This window comes from Harpia harpyja, chromosome 8 (genome assembly GCF_026419915.1).
Source record: "Harpia harpyja isolate bHarHar1 chromosome 8, bHarHar1 primary haplotype, whole genome shotgun sequence".
Lineage (NCBI taxonomy): Eukaryota > Metazoa > Chordata > Aves > Accipitriformes > Accipitridae > Harpia > Harpia harpyja.
This window is the reverse complement of record NC_068947.1, coordinates 19,670,960-19,689,890: the sequence shown is the minus strand read 5'-3', so window position 1 is coordinate 19,689,890 and position 18,931 is coordinate 19,670,960. Positions and strand designations below refer to the sequence as shown.

The window sequence follows — 18,931 nt, the reverse complement described above, 5'->3', positions numbered from 1 at the left end:
TTGAGGTTAGGAACAGATGCTTGGGGAGCCTGGGTCCCAGCCACATGCCCACTCAGCACACTTCCTCAGTGCCAATCTACTTGTAACAGCGGACATGACCGTGCCCTCAGAGGAATGTGCTTGGAGATGGCACGAAGGAGTCACTAAGTGGTTTCTAAGAGATATGGATTGCTTTCATCGGTCTTTCCCAAATGGCCGCATACCATTTTTTGCCCCTATAAAAAGGGGAGAGGTGCAAAAAACCATTATCTTCAAGCTGAACTTTTCTCTTTGCAAACACTATTTAAGTCCACATCCCCCATCCCCTTCAACTGGAGCCTTAACAGAAGGATAGTGGTGTGTAACTGCAGCTTCTGGCCACAGACATGGCGGCCCCAGTGCCTTTATTAGACAGGTGACACTGGGAGACAGGAGAGGCAGCAATTCCTTGCATTACACCCACCAGTCACAATGAAGTTTCCCAAGTAGTTTGATGCTTACATTTTTCTTTTTAATGCGCACTGTTACATTTCTGACAACGGTTCAGTAACTATGCTACCTTAGACAAAGTGAGTGTTCCTACAAGCTGTCACAGTTGGAAGACATTGTCCCCACCACCATCTCTGCGGCTACGACTACATTAGACACGGAGACGACCTGCCAAGCAGAACGGCTGTGCTTCCACCAGTGCTTGGTGCGTTTAATTTCCAATCACACCTAGTCTAGTTATGTGGCATGGGCATCCATGAGGGGCCAGCACATTTCAGGCATGTTCCTGGAGAACACCTTCTGGTTGGGTTCCACCATGGAAGAAGCCAGCCCACGTGCCTGAAGGCCACCCCACAGCACAGCGCCAAGCCCAGCGAGTCAGCCCATCAGCACCTTCTCCTTGTGCACCCTTGTGATTTGAACATAAATACTAATACGGGCACAGCATAAAGCCACCAACTTTAATCAAAAGGGAACACCAACATCATCAGACTCAGAGTTTCTTGAAACCAAAGCACTGCAGCAACCCACCCTGTACCACAACACAAACCTACTGCATCCTCTACACTCACTGTGACATTTTCCTCTTCAAGACTTAACAGGCCTTTTCAAACAGGGTTTATCAACTGATAGCAGCACGTGCCCCATAGCCAGAGAAGGCTCAGCACGATTGCTTCCCCCTCCTAAGAGGCTCTAAAAAAAGGTGTAGGAAATGCACACCCTAGTCCAAATGAGCTAGGCTTATGGAAGCGGGTCTTTTCTCTTAGCTTACTTCTGCAAAGTTATTAGAAATAGTCCACAGACCTATCAGACCTGCTGGCAAACTGACAACCGCTGCCTTCTAGTACAAACTCGTTCAGAACGAGTTTTTCAGTTTCATCTGTTGGGGAAGAAAGTGTCTCCCTCAAAGCCATAATAACTGTTCACAACTATCAGGAGTGTCTTGCTTCCCAAAGGTATGGCCAAAGCTGACAAAAAGATGCGGCTAGTAGGGGAACTGTAGTGCCTTACCAGAGCCTACTCTTTGGTCTGGCATCACTTCCCCAGGAGAAGGGAATCAGACACTCACTCACCGCCATTTCAGAAGAACATCATCTTAAGAGCTAAGCTTCATTGAGAGAAAATTGTTTCCTTCTGACATCTCAGAAAAATTATCTGTGTGGGAACTGTATGTGCTCACACGTGGAGAAGGGAAAACAACAATCCAAGTCAAGTACACCCACACACTATCGCAAACCAAAAATTAAAGCAGGATGGCAGAAACGCCATCCCTGCAGATGGCTGAAGAGAGGCGCTTCTGGAAGACAGTTGTGGCACGTAGCAGAAACCCGTGGCTTGTACCGCAGCTTCGAGGATGAGGACCGAAGAAGGGCAGCAGAAACCAAGAAGTGGAGGTGGCAGGCATAGCAGTGATGGTGCGGAGCACATGCCAAGCAGACGGAACACAAGTTAAGATGATTTTCCAGCACAAAGCCAATGCAGGCACGTACTGAGCATCACCTTTCCCAGCGACAATTATTGAAAGTAAAGCATGTAATTTTAATGCATCTTTCCCATCTCCTCCCATCATTAAGAACTGACAAGGAAGAGAAATCCATCCTGAGACATGGGTGTGTCAACTAACCCAGCATTACTGAAATATCTGTTGTACGTGTACCTTCAAGTACAGCTGGGCTACATATTTCAAACAGTTTTGGCAACCAAACCCATTCTCTAATTCAGCATTAGTTCTGCAGATAACTCCAACTATCCCACATGTCAGCAGGGGAGAGGTGTCGAGGATTTACATACACAGATCTAACAACCCAGCTGGAAAAAAAAACCCAAACCAAAAAAACCCAGTAACAACCACCATTACATAAAAGCATATATTTTTATTAAAAAGAAATATACCTGTGTGCATAACAAATGCAATATCTATACCCACACCTATAAAATTAAACGAGCCTACTTCCTCACACAAGTTACAACATCCCTTGCATTAGCATGGAAACCAAGTACAAAATTAAAAATTTACTGAAGATTGAGAGGACAGTAGAGCCTCACTGAGATGAAGCACTCCTATTGCAAATGACAAGCTCTCTATTAATATTGCATTTTTAGCTATATCTAAACAAAACTCTATTTTTCCAACACTCCTGTGGTATGCTGTAAGTGAGCAATTTCTCAAAAAATCCCAGCTACCTGTTGCAAGTGCCAACAATCCAGCAATTATGATAAGCATTTCTGAACTCCTAATCAAAACAATGCAAGCTGTAGAACTGCATTATTTACTCTGCTCTGCAAACAGAAATTCATAACCAGAGCAGTGCTTTTGAAAAGAAAGCCATTATATCCTTTCCATTTCTTGATGGTTGGTTTGTTTGGTTTTTTTTAAAAGGTATATTAAAACTCATGCAATTAACTTGTCAACTGTTGGTTTACAAGGCACTTGCCCATTATTGCTACTTATAGGGGAATCTAGCTTGCATGGAAGTTTCAGTTTAATTCCGTAAGTGTTCAACTCCTATTTCACTTCTAGGCTCTATACATCTTCTGTTCTTGATACTCGGCTTTACTGACTACAGAGATAAACCCTCTCTGAAAGACGTAAGGGTGTAGCCAGAATACAGAACTTGCAATTAGTGACAACCCACCCCCTCCCCACCTCTAATTTAAACAAAGTCTCCAAAGTAACATTTCTAGAAACAATAAACATTATTTTAAAGGAAGTTCTTCAGAAAGCTGTGCCCTCCCCAGTTTCCCAAAGGAAAAGGTAAAAGTCATACCTAGCAAAGCATCTCTTACGAAATTAACGTGCCACATCCCAACAGGGCGGGCAGGCTACCCACAAGCCTGCCTGCCGTTCTTGCCCCAGATGCATTTTCTCCTTTCAAAGCACAAGCAGAATGACAAGGGGGACCAGACACACACAATTCAAAACCTTTGATGTTCTCAACGTTGTACCAATTTAGATGCCGTAAGTGATTTGACTACATAGGACTGAAAATGCAGAGACACTTCCCAAAGGAGTTACATGCTTTTTTAGGACATGTAATTGAAGTCATGGGAGCAGTTGGCTAAAAAGACTCCCCCTTTCTTTCCTGAACCGTTTGACTCAAAAAAACCCCAAAACAAACACCCAAAACAAACAAACACACACCTCACAAAAACCAAACCCCCCAAAACCACACATCAGTTCTGGATTTCTGTACCACCTGGTATAGCAAGAAGACTTGGTATCCTACGACATATACTGTTAATTCAAACAAAGCAGTAGAAGGTTGAATCTTCAAGGTTTGTGTTACCAGAATCTATAGGCATTTTAATTGGCAAGTGCTAAACCACCTAAAGATTAATTAGTATTGTAAGGCTTTCTCCCTACTCTTCCACTTGATTGTTGCAAGAGATCCACTAGTTTTCCAAAAACACTCAGTAAGTTGTTTATTGCCTCTTCCCATCAACTCAGGAAAACCATTTAGTCTGGTTTTTACAACATACACCACAGAGCAGCATATAAGGTCTTCCCATTTTTCTTCCCTTCCAGATCACCCTCAGGCAGACCAGAAATTTGGCTGCTGACATGATTAAAAGCAGTCTTTGAATTAGGAAGCCAGCAACACCATACGTTTCTCAAAGTAAGATAGCTAGAGTGAGAATTGGGGGTTGGGGTGGTGTTTCTTTGGGGTGTTTTTTGCTGGGTTTTGTTGATTTTTATTTTTTTCTCCTAGATGAACCTTATACTGCATTGTTTCTCCTGAAACAAGAATTAAAACTGTTAGAGAGCAAGACAAAAGCAGCTGAATACCGAAAAACAAAGGACAGAGACAGCACTCACCTGAAGACAAATCTAACAGTAAGATTGACTGCACAGTAAACAAAAACGGGAATTTTCGTTTGTGTGGAAGACACCCAGAAGCCCCTCAAGCCCTGAAGGGACAGCTCCTGACAACACCCATCAGCCAATACGGGCAGGAGAGCCACAGAGGAATGGCACCAGAACCGCAGTGCTCGGCCAGGGGAGGGAGAACCCAAGAGGTCTCCCCACCCATGCTTTTGCAAAGGGCAAAGTAAAGGCAAGAATTCAAAGCAAATCTTAAGACTTCAGACAAGCACATTACGAACTAAACAAATGATACTCTGATGGAATGGTGAGATAAGCAAAGACTGACAATTACTTCAGGTTTCTTTCATCTCGCTGGACAAACTCATACCTTGCCAGAAGCCTCTTTAAAATTTCTGTTTTGGAGAGCCACAGAGCTGGGCTGAATGCATGGAGCAAGGACAACCATAAGCAGACACAAGACAAACTTGTCCGGCACTACCCAGCAGCATGGGAAATAATCCCAACCAGCCCAGCCTGCTGGTGTCCAGCTCCAGGGTCTTTTGTTTCAGCAGCACTGATTAAAAACAAAACCTTTTAAAGGGTTCAGAAAACTTATCACTCACTTTTTAATTGCAATTTAACACCAAGAACAAACACTTTCCAACTGTTTCCCTGAATAGTTCTGCAAATATTAATGCACTTTTATCTGTGAAATTACAAACCATACTACTAAGTAGTATGTCACAGAAAATGCCAATTCACAACACATTTAAAATAAAAAAAAACAAATCGAGTTTAAGGCTTAATTATGTTTTGATAACACCAAAACTCATATCCTAAAATCAACAAGCAAATAACTTATGCTATATTTCCAAACAGTATTATTGTTTACAAAACCTTGTATGACCAGACATCGCTGTATTCCCATCAGGGCGTATGTTTAAAGGCACTGGAAGTTCCCCATGGGTAGAGAATTTAAATCCCATGATTTGAACAGAGAACATCTCATCTGACCTCCTGCACATCACAGACTGTTGTACTTCTACTGTTTACCATGATGGAAGCCCAACATCTTTATTTATCTCTTTGGAAAATTAGTTGCAAGTCTTCACATCTGGAGGCAAAAAATTATTTCCCTTCTCAGCTTGCCCCAAGCCCACACTGTCAAAAACATGTCACTGGTTTCCTATCTGACCGCCTTCCAGACAGCAGTACTTGGCATGCCTTTCCTTGCCTGGTATTTCCTCTTTGTGGAGGCAACTAAGGCACTGTTCAGTCTTCCTTCTGATAAATTACAGATTGTTTTTCTCATCTGGTTTTACCTCTAGAGCTGGAATTAAGAAAAACTTTTTTTTTTTTTTCTCCTCCAAATTACCTCTATCCATCAGAGCCACTAATTCTTGTCCTGGCCCTCTCTTCCCTGAGCCCTTCCCAGAGTGCATGGGCTCAGCTCCCCAAAACCACATCTAGCACACAACAAGGTACCCTCAAATCCATGCCAAGTTTACCCAAACTCGCTGCGCAGCAAAGCCCCACTGCTCAGTCACAGGGTGGCAAGGAGGCAGGAGGTCCAGGCAGAGGAACTTTGCCCAACACTAATCCTTCCCATGGCCCATTTTCCATACAGGCTCCAGGCCTCAACATCTCTCTTTAAAATGAGGAGGCCACTTAATTACTAGCCTCAACGTCAAACACCAGTTTTACAGCAACAAGAGAAAACTCAGACTCCTACCTGCTACTGTCAAGTCTCACAAGTCAACAGCACCGTCTAAGTCACATTTCGTCTTTCGGTTTATAGGAGGAATACATAACAGCCTTTTGTTACTCAGAAGCTTTCTTTCAAGTGACAGATTAACTAAAGCTTTCTTCCTCTTACCAGTTAAGAGATACAATTTCCTTAAAAAACCTTACCAACATTGATGCATGCATTTGCATTCAAGCATGCGAAGCCCAACTCAAATGAAAGGGGACAGTTCAGTTGAGCCAAGCAACCTATGTCAGCCTCACTTTTCAGAGCCTGGGTCTCGACCTTCAATATTTCTGCCCATTGCCCACAGAAGTTTTGTTAGATTTAAACAGGAGGTTAGTAGTTAAGAATTTGTATTGTAGCCATAAATAAATCTAAAACTATTTGACAAATCCTAAGTCTTGTTTAAATACGTTTTCAGAAATAGTTTAGACTGCAATTTCAAAGCAAAATGCTTTGATTTAATCTTACCCTGCTGTTTATCAGAGATTACATTTTCTCTCCAAGCTCAGCTGTTCACGGGATTTTCTTGCAAACACCTTCAGAAAGGCGCTACCTCCTCTGCCCAAAGGAAAGCCCCACCATAATCAGAGCAGGGACTTAACAAAGCCTGTCAGCCATGGCGAGCCTGCAGCTCAGCGCAGGGTGCCAAGGCAAATCGATACCATAACCCTCCCTCCCCAACCACACAGCAGAACTGCCCATCGCAGGCACCTACCCCTCTCCCACTGACCCATCTCATCTTGGCCATTCACCAAAATAAAACAGTTTGTGACCCAACCAGACAAATGCTGATTTTTATGAGAGATGTCCCTCAGCCTGGACTCAAACCGGCCAGACAGGCTAGCAGTGAAACGTGAAACACTTCGCCTCAACAGCCCAGAGATGCAATCACGATTATGCAGAATACTCTGCACATGGAAAAGGAGAAATTGGCTTTTCAGGCACTAAGGCTGCAGGAAAAAGAGAAAAATTCCCCACAATTTATATTACTACTATGAGAAATGAAAGAAGACAATACCAAGGTAGAAATGAATCTAAACAAAAGTGAAAGAGACTGCCAGTGTCCAGGACCCCTTGGGGACCTTCAGAAGTCTTCAGAACTCCCTTCAACACTCACATGTATTCTGGGTTCCTTATTTGGTCTTTGATTTTTTAGGCTTTCCAACTCTCCTTACTCTCCCGCATAAAAATTGAACAATCAATTCTAAGTTTGGGGGGGTTTTTTGGGTTTTTTGCCTTCTTTTTTTAAAATGATGTAAAGCTGACATTCTCACGATAAGTCATATTCTTCTGGACACTGGGATTACAGACAAGTTCTCATCTGCAGATTGCTTGCAATGAAGTTCTAGGAGCTAAGCAACACTGAAAGAAGGACAAGTTAGAGTTCCAAAATTCTCAGTTTAACAATTTTGTTGTTAAGCAACTTCAGATCAATATTATCCTTCTAAGACTTAATGAAACCAAAGACAGAACTGGCAAAAGGAAACAGCAACGAAATTAGGATGCTGAAAGACATATCATTGAAAGTAATTTTATTCCACTTCATAGTTAAGAGAACTGGGCACAGACAAGGCACACATAGCAGAGCAGCAGCAGAATATCAAACAACCTTCAAAACAACCCAACAGCTTAACGCACACTACAGCTTTAGATGCTTATTAATGCGATGCATGCACAAACCCCCATCATTTCTATACTCTAAGTACTCAAAAATTAAACTACAATCAATCAACATTTAGTACCTTTAAATTTACAACACCTATATAGAAAAAAAGGAAAATACCCAAAATAATGAATGCCTTTTTAAAGACACTGCCTTTTTGTTGCATTAACAGTTTTCTTCTTTTCCTCAGTTTACCTTCCTCTAGATAATACTGTATTTTTCACTGTTTACATAAACAAATATACAAGCATTATGAGATGTATATTAAAAAGACCTTTTTTCAAACAAAAGAACCCTAGAAGCCATGACTTAGTTTATGAGAAGCTTTGAAAATTAACAACAGAATCAAACCTTTAACAATAATACAGGGGGGGGGGGGGGGGGGGGGGGGGGAATCTATCTCCCCATGTTTCCAGGTGACACACAGGGAACAAACGTAGTTTTTCAAGTTACCTTTCAGATTATAAGAAAGCAGAATGCAATAAAACTACCATATCAGCTCAGTACTCCTTATTCCAGATTCAAAACTCCAGCTACAAATAAATTTACATAACTAAGCCGAGAAAGAAGAACAAGTTAACTGTTTGTCTCAAAACTGTATCATGGCATCTGACAAAGCAGGTGGGAAAAAAAAATCTGCCCTTTGCAGAGACCATAATTTAGTGAAAAATCAATTTTACAGGGTCAGAGCTTCAGAATGAGTAATGTCTACTTTAAAAATGTGCTGATAAGGTAAGAGAAGGTTTGCTGCAGGTACAAAGACAATGTGATAGCATGACAAGGAGATTGGAAATATCTCCAAAATCCTGCCCCATCTCTATTTTTTCCTATGTGTGTCCATTGGATACTACTAAATTTTGGAGGTGGATGAGGAAGCAATTTTCACCTTCACCACAAGAAAAAAAACCTAATGGTATATTTCAAATCTATTAGCACAAAATAACTGTATTACCTAAATTTGAGCTGTGTATATATGTAAACTCCTGTTTCACAGTTTCAAAAACCTCAAAGTGCAATATAAACACAGTTCCCAAACAATATAGGGTTTTGCTCACCCTCCCCCCATCTTTAACTCTTATTAGACATGCGCTTTGTTTTACTAATTACAATTTCAAACAGAAATTATGTAAATCATACAAACTGCCATACTGGATCACATTGGTAGCCTGCTCTGAAAAGGAGCAATTTTTAATGCCTTTACTTACAGGTACAACCAATTTTGCCCCATTCCTGTCATATGTTATCTGCTGTGGTTGAATAGATAAGCTCTGCTCTAGGGGAAGACAGACCAGAAAAGGACGAACAGAGAATTCCTATCTGGATTAGCTCAAAATGGGTCAGTGGGAACTGAATGGAGTTATCCATCCCTGAACACAGCTCCTTGGGGATTTTTGTCTTTTGCAGGGACTTGACACTAACTTTTAACAATCAGGAACCAAAAAGGGGTCAGGTGTGAAGAGACTGTTCATGCACTGCTGCAAGTCACCAGAGGGAGGCAAAGGGACCAACACCTCAATTAAATGCTATTACACAAACTTCAGCAAATGTGGTTTCAGAGGTTGGCACTCTTCCCCAAAGAAGCTGCCCGCTCTTTTAGCTGGGCCAGTTTGACTGCTTGTGGGCATTTTCTGACTCAGGTCTGCCAGAAGCTGACACCTACCAAAAAAGGCACAGGTCATTTCTTTCAACACAGCACAGGATCATAAAACCAGCCTAGAGAGGGGTCAAAGAGCACTGAAAAGGCTGAGCTTACAGGGGGCACAGGTGGAAGTAGGAAGAGCAGCTTTCAGCAGCCAGCTCCTGAGCTAGGTCGGTTGCCAGCCAAACAGCAGTGTTTAACTACTGCCTGAAAGGAGCAGCCAGATTACAAAACCACAAAGCACACTGGCTCACACGCTCCTCTGTTTAAAGCTCAGCTGTCCCACAATCAGTGGAGTGCCATCAGTTGACCAGAAGGTTTGCTTCTTTTGGAAAGTCTTGTAAATCACTGCAATCTACACTTACCCTTTAATATTAAGTCCTTAAGAGAAGGTAAGGTATCCTGAACTTGCTGGGAGGACCATCAAGAAAACACAGGCAAGCCAGAAGTCTGGCTTCTCAGCTGAAAAAGTCACAGTGCTTACAAACTTGTTACACTGGGAGCTACAGTGAAGAAACCGGCAATACCCATATCTATCACTCTCTCCTGTTTCTATTAATCAATGCAGGGCAAGAAACCTGCAACACACAATTGTGGAATAGCAGTGTACCTACCGTCAGTAGCTGGTTTAAGATTTTCCACCCTTCTAAAAAGCATCACTTATTTTAATATCCTTACATTCATACACCAAGATGTGCTTGTCATCTGGAAAGCATGTTTTGTGAACCACTGCAAGATACTGGCATTAATTACACACTGTGGAGTGTACTGCCCCTTACTCGTATTTCCATCGTGCGAAATTTAATTTTGTAATTACGTGAATCATTGTCAAGTATTTGTTCGGCTACAAAGTGCAGCATCAAAACAATCCTATATGCTCCATATAGCAAGAAGCTTGAGCTGTGATGTTCTTTTTTTAATAAACACTCATATATATACACACAAACTAACTGGCTGTCTTCAAATTGATCCGCTTGAACAGAGGTCATTATCCCCATTTTATTTTGTTTCTCTTTTTTGTTATATACTAAATTCTCACAAGGAAAGGTTGGTATTTTTGGTAACTGGAGACATCAGAGCTTTTGCAATCTACAGCAGAGCACAACAAGATTTAATAATCATGTAGCTCTCAAAGTTTTTTAATCAAAATGAATAAAAAAAGACGACAAATACCCAGGTTTCAGAACTGCCACGTTACAATCAAGGGCAGAAAGGCAACTTATTTAGGGCTGAAGACTCAAACCACACACCAGCCATTACCGACTGATATTCTCAGCTGGTTTGGTATCACCAAAAGGGACAGAAAATGTGTTTTCAAACCTCATCTGTAGGTATTTCTGGAGGTGAGTCAGGGAAGGAGGACAGATTCCAGATCAAGTTACGGGAACAAGGGCTCATCAGACCAACTCATTCAGTTTTAAACGGGGGGGTGGGAAGCAGGTCAGAGCAAAAGTTTGACTGCTCTAAAGAGCAGTCCTTTGTCCCCGAATTATTCCAGGCTCAAGCTCGTTACCAACATTGCTCTTGGCAATCCTCGGCCTGGCAGCAACTGTTGTAAACTCTCATCGCAAGAGCATACTCTAACAGTTAACCAAGCTCACAGAAAGTCGTTTGGTATTTTTTCAATTTGCTTTACTTTTAATCTTCTTACACCACAGGATTTTTTTCAAAATCCCCAGAATTTAAATCCAATACCACACAACTCTAGACTTATGTGTTAAAACCACACCAGACAGCTCACCTAACAACTTCAATGAACCTATTACCATACATAAACCCCATTATATTTTTATCTGTAGCAGTCTAGAACCTTGTCTCTTCATTGCCTGGATATAAGGAGGTATGTAAGCGACTATTGGTTTAATACAGCCTATACACTAATATAATGTATATACACAGATGTACACAGATGGTGATTTTAATGTCATACATTAAATATGCAAATATATTGGGGATTTCAATATATATTTGCGTACATTATATTGACACATTAGGTGATTTTTAATGCAATATGTGTCTGCATACATGTGCATACGTATACATGGACATTTGACAGTTTGGTTTTTTTATTAAACCCAAATACAATTTTTTTCAACTCCTGGTTATTACATACATTTTTTGGAAGATGTGACAGATTTCAAAATTACGCTTATTCAGAGTATTCAGGATTAAGGATGTAAATTATAAATTAAGCCTAGAGACACTGCCTTAAAAATAAACAAAGAACAGCTTGGAGACACGTTTCAAAGCAGAGGTGAACCAACCAAACCGTGGACGGAGCAGGCTGCCCAGCAAGGTTGCACAGGCTCTCTCGTTGGAGCTCCATTTTCAAGACCCAACCGCAGAAAGCCCCGAGTAGCCTGGTCTGATCCCAGAGCTGGCCCTGCTTTGGACAGGGGGTCAGACCAGAGACCTCCTGAGGGATCCTGTGATCCTATCTACTAATTTCTTGACCAAGTCTCCACACCCAACAGCTTGTGTTAATTATTTTACTGAGTCACTAAAAAAAAATTATTCTGCTCAGAAAAACAGCTGCCAATTCATGAAGCAGTTACATGAAGTTACTACGCTCTTAAGCTATTTTGCTAAGCTTTGTATTGGAAAAGGACTGCCAATTAAAAGAAATTGTCATACCTTTTCTTCATACAACTTATAAACCAAACTATTTATTATCCTTCACAGTTTATTAAACACATGCAAATAAAGTCATCAAAAGCCATCAAAGACTATCTATACTTCTTGTAGGTTTGCCATACAATTCAACACTGATCAAGTAAAACTGATTAAGAAAGATCACTTGCATTTATCACACAAACAGCTAATGAAAAAAAATAAAAATATCAAAATCTTGTCAGCTTCCTCATGTTTTCATACATGTTTTGTGAAAAAGCACAGCAGCTGATCACTTTTTGCCCCCAGAAAACGCATTTGAAGAGAACGCAAGTCTCAAAATTGTCTGTTGATCATTAAACAAACAAAAGGCAAATGAGGGAGCAAGGGAGAAGCTCCTTTTTTACTCTTCTAATTTGTCCACCTGACTGCCAAGCATTCTGACGGCACACCAGAACCCACAGCGCCTGCCCTGCCCCCCTTACCCATGAGGCCGCCCACCGCAACACATGCAGCGTTTTAAATAGGAAGTGCAAAAAGGACCCTTCAACAAATGCAAAGCCTTTGCCAGGGGAATTCGGGAACAGAACCGACGGGAAAAGGAACCGAAAGTCTGTAATGGCAGCGAAGGAAAGGCTTCCTTCCCCTTCCCACATTGCAAAGTCATTTCTAAAGGTCTGCTTGAAAACTAAACAATGAAGGAAGAAATATTTGGGCTCTTCCACTGGGGGAAAAAAAAAAAAAAAAGCCACGAACAAAAATAAGAACCTATAAAGCACTACATTACCCAGTTTAAAAAAACAAGCTGTCAGGCAACACAGGCAACATACTTTTTTTTGTCAACTAACCTTCTGAGGTCCAGCTTGTATAATATCGATGTCTTAACAACTTGATTTCATTCAGCTGGTAAGAGTCTCACTTATAAACATGGAGCTAGAGCAGTGAGCAGAACAGGCATGGCAGAAATCCTGATAACCTCAGTGTACTAATTAGAAGAAATCTTGATTTATAAACTGGGATCATTCACGCAAATTCACAAGGATATTCACTGTTGCCTTTATCGACTGAAATCAGACAATTAATAGAGAGTAAATGGAAAAATAGCTACTGAAGAATATGACAGTTTCACAAGTTATGAGAGCTCTTGGCCAATGGATTTCTTAAACCCCAGTAAGCATGATTCACATGAGTGGCAGAAGCAACATGCTCAGCAACCACAACATCACTGGAGCATCACTAAGGAATATTTCCTTTAAAGCTGAATAAATAAATATTAATCTACCTGTAATTTTAGAAAGGAATTCTTCATGAGTAATATAGAAAGAATTTGTTTTCTTCCTGCTTTCCCTCTTCCTTATACCATTCTCCATGAAAGCAAAGTACAGGTTCTTTGCTGCTTTCCAGAAAGCGTTTGTTAAAATGGCAGGAAAAATGTTTCATTTCAGAAAAGACATCTAAAGAGAATTTAATCTAATTCAAACATCAAAATTTCACACTTTAGCATATGAAGACAGTTCAAGTGTGGTAAATGCATGCATGCAATTCCTATTATGAAATATTTTAGCATTATAAAAACAGTCACTTGTTCAAAACATCAACTTTAGAGTATCAAGACTGACAAACACCAGAAGACCAGATGTTAAAACCTACCCTGATATCAAACATTTTAAAAAAAGATAAACGCAAAGCCTCAAATGTTCATGTGGAATGACAGAACAAGATTAAAAGCTTCTGCAGAAACACCAGTGCCCATTTAGTCAAATGTTTCGAGGCAAAGGATGTCTCTGAAAATTCTAGATATCACTAAGGCAGACACCATTGCAGAGGACTCTGAATACAGACTCTGCCTTGAACGGTTTTGGTGCAAAATCCAAGCCCCCTTTCTTGCAAGCACCTTTACAGTGGTGATACCTACACACCTCTCTGTAAGGCCAGTGCTACAGGGACTGAACAGAAATGCCCATCCCTCTGTGGTCTATCCTTAAGCACAGTCTCAATCGTAAAACCTCATTTTTTACTTCAGCTGTGCACCCAAGGCAGAGATTTCCTTCTGTTGCATTCAGACAACTAATGGTTGCATCGAGCCAATAAACCCAAACGAGTTTTGTAACTGGAAGCTTTAAACCCCTGAGCATCTTTACAACTGCTCGGCTTGGTATACCCTGCTCAACACTGGCAAGATCACACCTCGAAGCGAGAGCCTGTGGCTGGCAGCCGCGGCGGTGGGGATGGAGAGCCGGGGTGGAGAGCCATCTCCTCTCCTCTACCAGGTACTAGGGTCCCTCCTGGGAAGGGCACCCGAGCTGCAGGCCTGCACCCCCTGCCCAAGGGGAAGCGCAAGCCTCAGGCTCCGCTTGCAGGCTAAGTGTTGGCATTCACCTCACCGCCCCTCCCCCCACCCCCGAGAAAGGAGGCTTAATATTAGAGGAGGACAGAAGCTGAGGTTTTAAGGCCGAGGTCTGGCAACGAAGGACTGAAGGAGACCAAGAGATAACTCTCCCCTCCCACACCAATTTTTTTTTGGGGGGGGGGGGGGGGAGCACCGACACCCAGCCATGTCGGCTCCTCTTTTGAGGCCCGGGCTTGCGCAGCCCCGCCGGGGTCCTCCCTGCTCCCCCCGACCCCAGCAGCAGTCGCGGTGCGCTCACACCCCCGGCCGGAGGGAGGGTGCGGGCGACCCCTCCCGCCCCCAGCCTCACCCAGAGGGGGGCCCGGCGGAGGGTGCCACCAGGCCGGGGGAGGGCAGGGCAGGGGCGGCCGCGGAGGGGCGCGGGCTGCTGGCGGCCGCAGCGCGCACGGCGGCGCCTCTCTGCTGCACTGCAGAGGCGCCATCTTCTCGCGCCTCCGCGCCGCTCGGCACAGGCCCGCCCGCCGGGGGGGAGAGGGGGGGCACGGCCGGGGCCCGCCCCCCTCCTCACGCACCCCTGCGGGTGCCGCCAGCCCATGGCGAGCTCCCCACCGCCGCCCCACACACCTGCGTGGGGGTGCGCGGCGGGGGAGGCGCTGCCCTGCCCTCCCCCGGCAGGGCCCCCGCCGGGGGCGGCGGTGCCCGCAGCCCGGGTCCGCGTCCCCAGCCGCCGCCCCGCGGGGGGACGCCACCGGCTCCCCCGGTCCCCCGCCCGCAGCGCGCCCACACGCGGGGAAAGTTTCCCTTCCCCGGCCCCCGGCGGAGAAACCCCCGCGGGACGCGCTCGGCCCTCCCCCGCCCTGCTCTGCCTACCGGCTGGCGGCGCCGCCGCCGCCGCCCCTCCTCGCGGACCCCCGCCGCCGCCCCCCGCCCCAGACGGCTCCGCGGGCGGCGGCCGAAGTTAACGGGGAAGCGCCCCGGCGGCGGCAGGCGGATCGGCGAAGGGAGCCGGCCCCGGTCCGCCGCAGACACGCGTAGCGGGTGCCGCCGGCCCCGGCGGCTCCCAGCCCCCTTCCTCCTCGCCGCCCCCGACGTCCCCCGGCTCGCCCCCCCGCTGGGCGGGAGCGGCCCTATTGTTCGGCGGCGGGAGGGCAACGGCAGCCGGGGAAGGAGGACCCCGCCGCCCGGCTGCGTGACGGGCGCCGGCGACCCCCGCCCGCCCCGCCCCGCCGCGGCCGAGCCCACGCCGCAGGGGCGGCTGCGGGCAGACAAAGCCTCGCGGAAGCGGAGGAGGACGGCGGGGAAGCCCCCGCCCGGCCGCCCCCTGACCCGCTTACCTCGAGAGCCCGAGCGGCGCCGGAGGCCAGCAGCAGGAGGGCTAAGTGGGGCAGCATCGCGGCGGCCGGGGGGGGGGGGAGGGAGGAAGGAAGGGAAGGAGGGAGGCCGGCGAGACGCGGCGGGGTACGGCTGTAAATCCGCGGGGCCGCACCGCTGCCGGGGAGAGCAACTGAGCTGCGGCGGCACCAGCCCAGCGCCGCGGCGGGGCCGGTCAGCTGATGGCCCGGCCCGGCCCGCCCCCGAGCGGGCGGTGCGGCCCGGCCCGGCCCGGCCTTCCCCGCCCCGCCCGGCGGAGACCCCTAGCGGCGGCGCTGGGCGGTGCGGCTCCGGCGGGCGGCCCTGAGCGCCGGCGGCCCGGGCGCGGCTCGCCGCCTGCCACGGCCGCGGCGACCCGGCCCCCTCCCCCTTCCTCTTCGGTCCCCACAGCACCGGGCCCGGGCCCGGCCACCGCGGGGCTAGGCCCGAGCAGCGAGGCGGCTCCTCAGGCCCGCGGCTCATTGCGGCCTCGGGCCGGCTCCCCGGCCAGCCTTAAACCGCTGAGGGGGTTGCCCTTGTCCCGGTGGTTCACAGCCGCAGCACCCGTCTCCTCCTCGGCCGCTCAGGCACCGTCGATAACCGTTTCCAAATCCACCGCACTGCCCTGCCCGCCACCGCGGGATGCCCCCGCGTCCGCAGGAGCCCCGAGGCCTCGGTGCCCCATCGCCCCTTTGAGGTGTTGCATACAGAAATGCAACCCCCATCGCTGCAGGGTTTTCACACACAAAAAAAAAAATGCAAACGTATATGTGATTTAGATGCTATTTAACAAATTCTGCCGTTTCTGGCAAGGTTGCACACCAACCTGGGGTCTTCAGATACCATCCAGGTGGAGGTGATCAGTAAGCACAGCCGTTTTGCCCAGGGGCTGTACTGGAGGCAGCAGTGCACGCTCCTGAAGCCTGAGCCTCGTGCTGATGGGCCTGGGGAGACAGCTGTGGTCTCCACAGTATTCCTTTGCCCACTGCTAACTGCAAAATCAATGCAAAATTTGTGGGAGTGCTATCGATAACAAAGGCACACAGGAACGTTGGCAGAGCTGAGGCTTATGGCAGCTGAATGAGGAAGAAATTAAATTAAAATGTAGGGCTTTGTCAAATAGCTTGTAAGCAAGAGGCCAAAGCAAACTTACTTTCTCGCCTTCTCAACAGCATTGTAATAATTGGTATGTTAAACCTGTAAGGAGAGCTAAAAATTAGTATTGGGAGATGTTGTGGTTTAACCGCAGCCAGCAACAAAGCACCACACAGCTGCTCGCTCACTTCCCCCCCACCCAGTGGGATGGGGGAGAGAATGGGGAAAAAAGTAAAACTCGTGGGTTGAGATAAAGACAGTTTAATAGGACAGACAGGAAGAAAATAATAATAATAATAAAATGGCAATAATAATAAAAGAATTGGAATATACAAAACAAGTGATGCACAATGCAATTGCTCACCACTTGCTGACCAATGCCTAGTTAGTTCCTGAGCAGCAATCCAACCCCCCTGGCCAGCTACCCCCCAGTTTATATACTAGATGTGACATCACATGGTATGGAATACCCCTTTGGCCAGTTTGGGTCAGCTGCCCTGGCTGTGTCCTGTGCCAACTTCTTGTGCCCCTCCAGCCTTCTCGCTGGCTGGGCACGAGAAGCTGAAAAATCCTTGACTTAGTCTAAACACTACTGAGCAACAACTGAAAACATCAGTGTGTTATCATCAACATTATTCTCATCCTAAATCCAAACCACAGCACTATACCAGCTACTAGAATAAAAATTAAGCCTAAACCAGGCCAGGAGAGTTTCATGTTGAAACAGCTGCTATTGTAGCCGAAATTCAGCGTGGCACAGCCTGACCCATTCTGCCTCTGACCTGCAGACTCCATGGCAGCATCTCTGCTCCCACCAAGGCTCCCAAGACTGCAGCTACCAGAGCCACACCAGAACAGGGACCTGCAGACAGGCCATGTAAGGGGCAGGTGGTGGCCATCTCCTTGGTGTATGGCTCGGTACAGAAAGCTGGGCTGCGTCGTCCTCGCTGCCGCTCTCACACATCTTCTGTTGAAGTCAGAACTGAAATCCACTGAGACTCTTGGCCAAAGCTGCATCCAGATGCAGAGGGATGCTTACTGGGCAAGAGCAGCCTGGGCTGCTGTGTCAGGCAGGCTGTAACGTGCAGTGAGAGACCTTCGTGCCACAGCATTTCATCCCCACAGCCAGGTGCTAGGGTTAGAAGCCCGTTCTCATGCAAATATGAATCTTCTCATACAAGTGAATGAACTGGCAATGTATGAAGGCTTTGGGGAACTGCTTGAGTCACACTTACTGAATTTGAGAGATCTCTGACAGGCAGATAACAGCGGAGGCTCCCCCCCCCCCCCCCCCCCGGACATACACATGGGAAGTATATCCAACAAGTGCAATTAGTAGGTGCTTTTAAGAAACACACACCTATGACACAACACAACCTGTAAATTAAAATGAGTTAAACAGCAACAATGGCAGGGTTAGCTATAATAATTTAATACTGTTATCTGCTTGTTAGGATAATGATCACATGGCTTTGAGGGGTTAGGGAAGGATTTGCTGTGCAAATGTTTCTAACAGGTTGGCTTCTAAACTCAGCCATTGGAAAGGCAATGCCGTGGTTGCAAATAAGCAACATCCTGCTAAAGCTGATGGAGGTCATTCAACAACAATTCTTTCCAGAAACAATGGAGGCAATCAGAAGGAAGCTCTTTGCAAGTTCTGAAAAAAAAAAAAAATGAGGCTTCCAGATGGGATGGATGGAAGACCAAAATAGATTCATGTAGCCCTTTTATTATAAGTTGGCTTGGTAGTTCTTTGTAATCACTTCTTCCCTAGAGCTAAAATCAAACAGTATTTCAACTGCTGCTGCTCTGGATCAGCCAAGCCCGCTTCCTTCCTCATGGTGGGCAGGCAGGCAGGCAGGCTGGAGGTCCCTTTTGCCTGTGGCTAGGAGTGGGGCAGACCCATGGGATTGCACATATTGGGGGAGAGCAGGGAAGGCTCAAGTGAAAAGGTGGAGAAAAGTCAAAGGTACCAGAAGACTTCTATGAGATAGGTGTTTCCATTTACAGCCAGTAAAAACCAGTGACTATCCAAAAACCAGTGACAATATTTGCTAAGATTTCATTAAGTTAGCCACGCTGAAAGGTCATAACTAAAGACTCTTCTGAAAGCTGTTTGTAAGAAGGTCTACAAAATTTGGAGATGACCTGCTGATAGGAAAAGAAACCCAGAAATTGTGTCCTATTTTCCACTCTCTGAC

General features: G+C 46.0%; 1 protein-coding gene across 4 annotated transcripts in view; it reads right to left on the bottom strand.

Moving 5' to 3' along the window:
- Nucleotides 1-15,846, bottom strand: part of APP (amyloid beta precursor protein) — a 241,499-nt gene extending 225,653 nt beyond the window's left edge. For 2 of the 4 annotated variants that reach the window (XM_052793801.1, XM_052793803.1), the window contains exon 1: nt 15,620-15,846. In XM_052793801.1, coding sequence (XP_052649761.1) covers nt 15,620-15,676 — 57 coding nt within the window. In that variant the 5' untranslated portion in view covers nt 15,677-15,846. The remainder of the gene's footprint in view (nt 1-15,619) is intronic. The other 2 variants (XM_052793800.1, XM_052793802.1) reach the window with 1 other exon arrangement.
- Between the last annotated feature and the right edge of the window lie 3,085 nt (nt 15,847-18,931).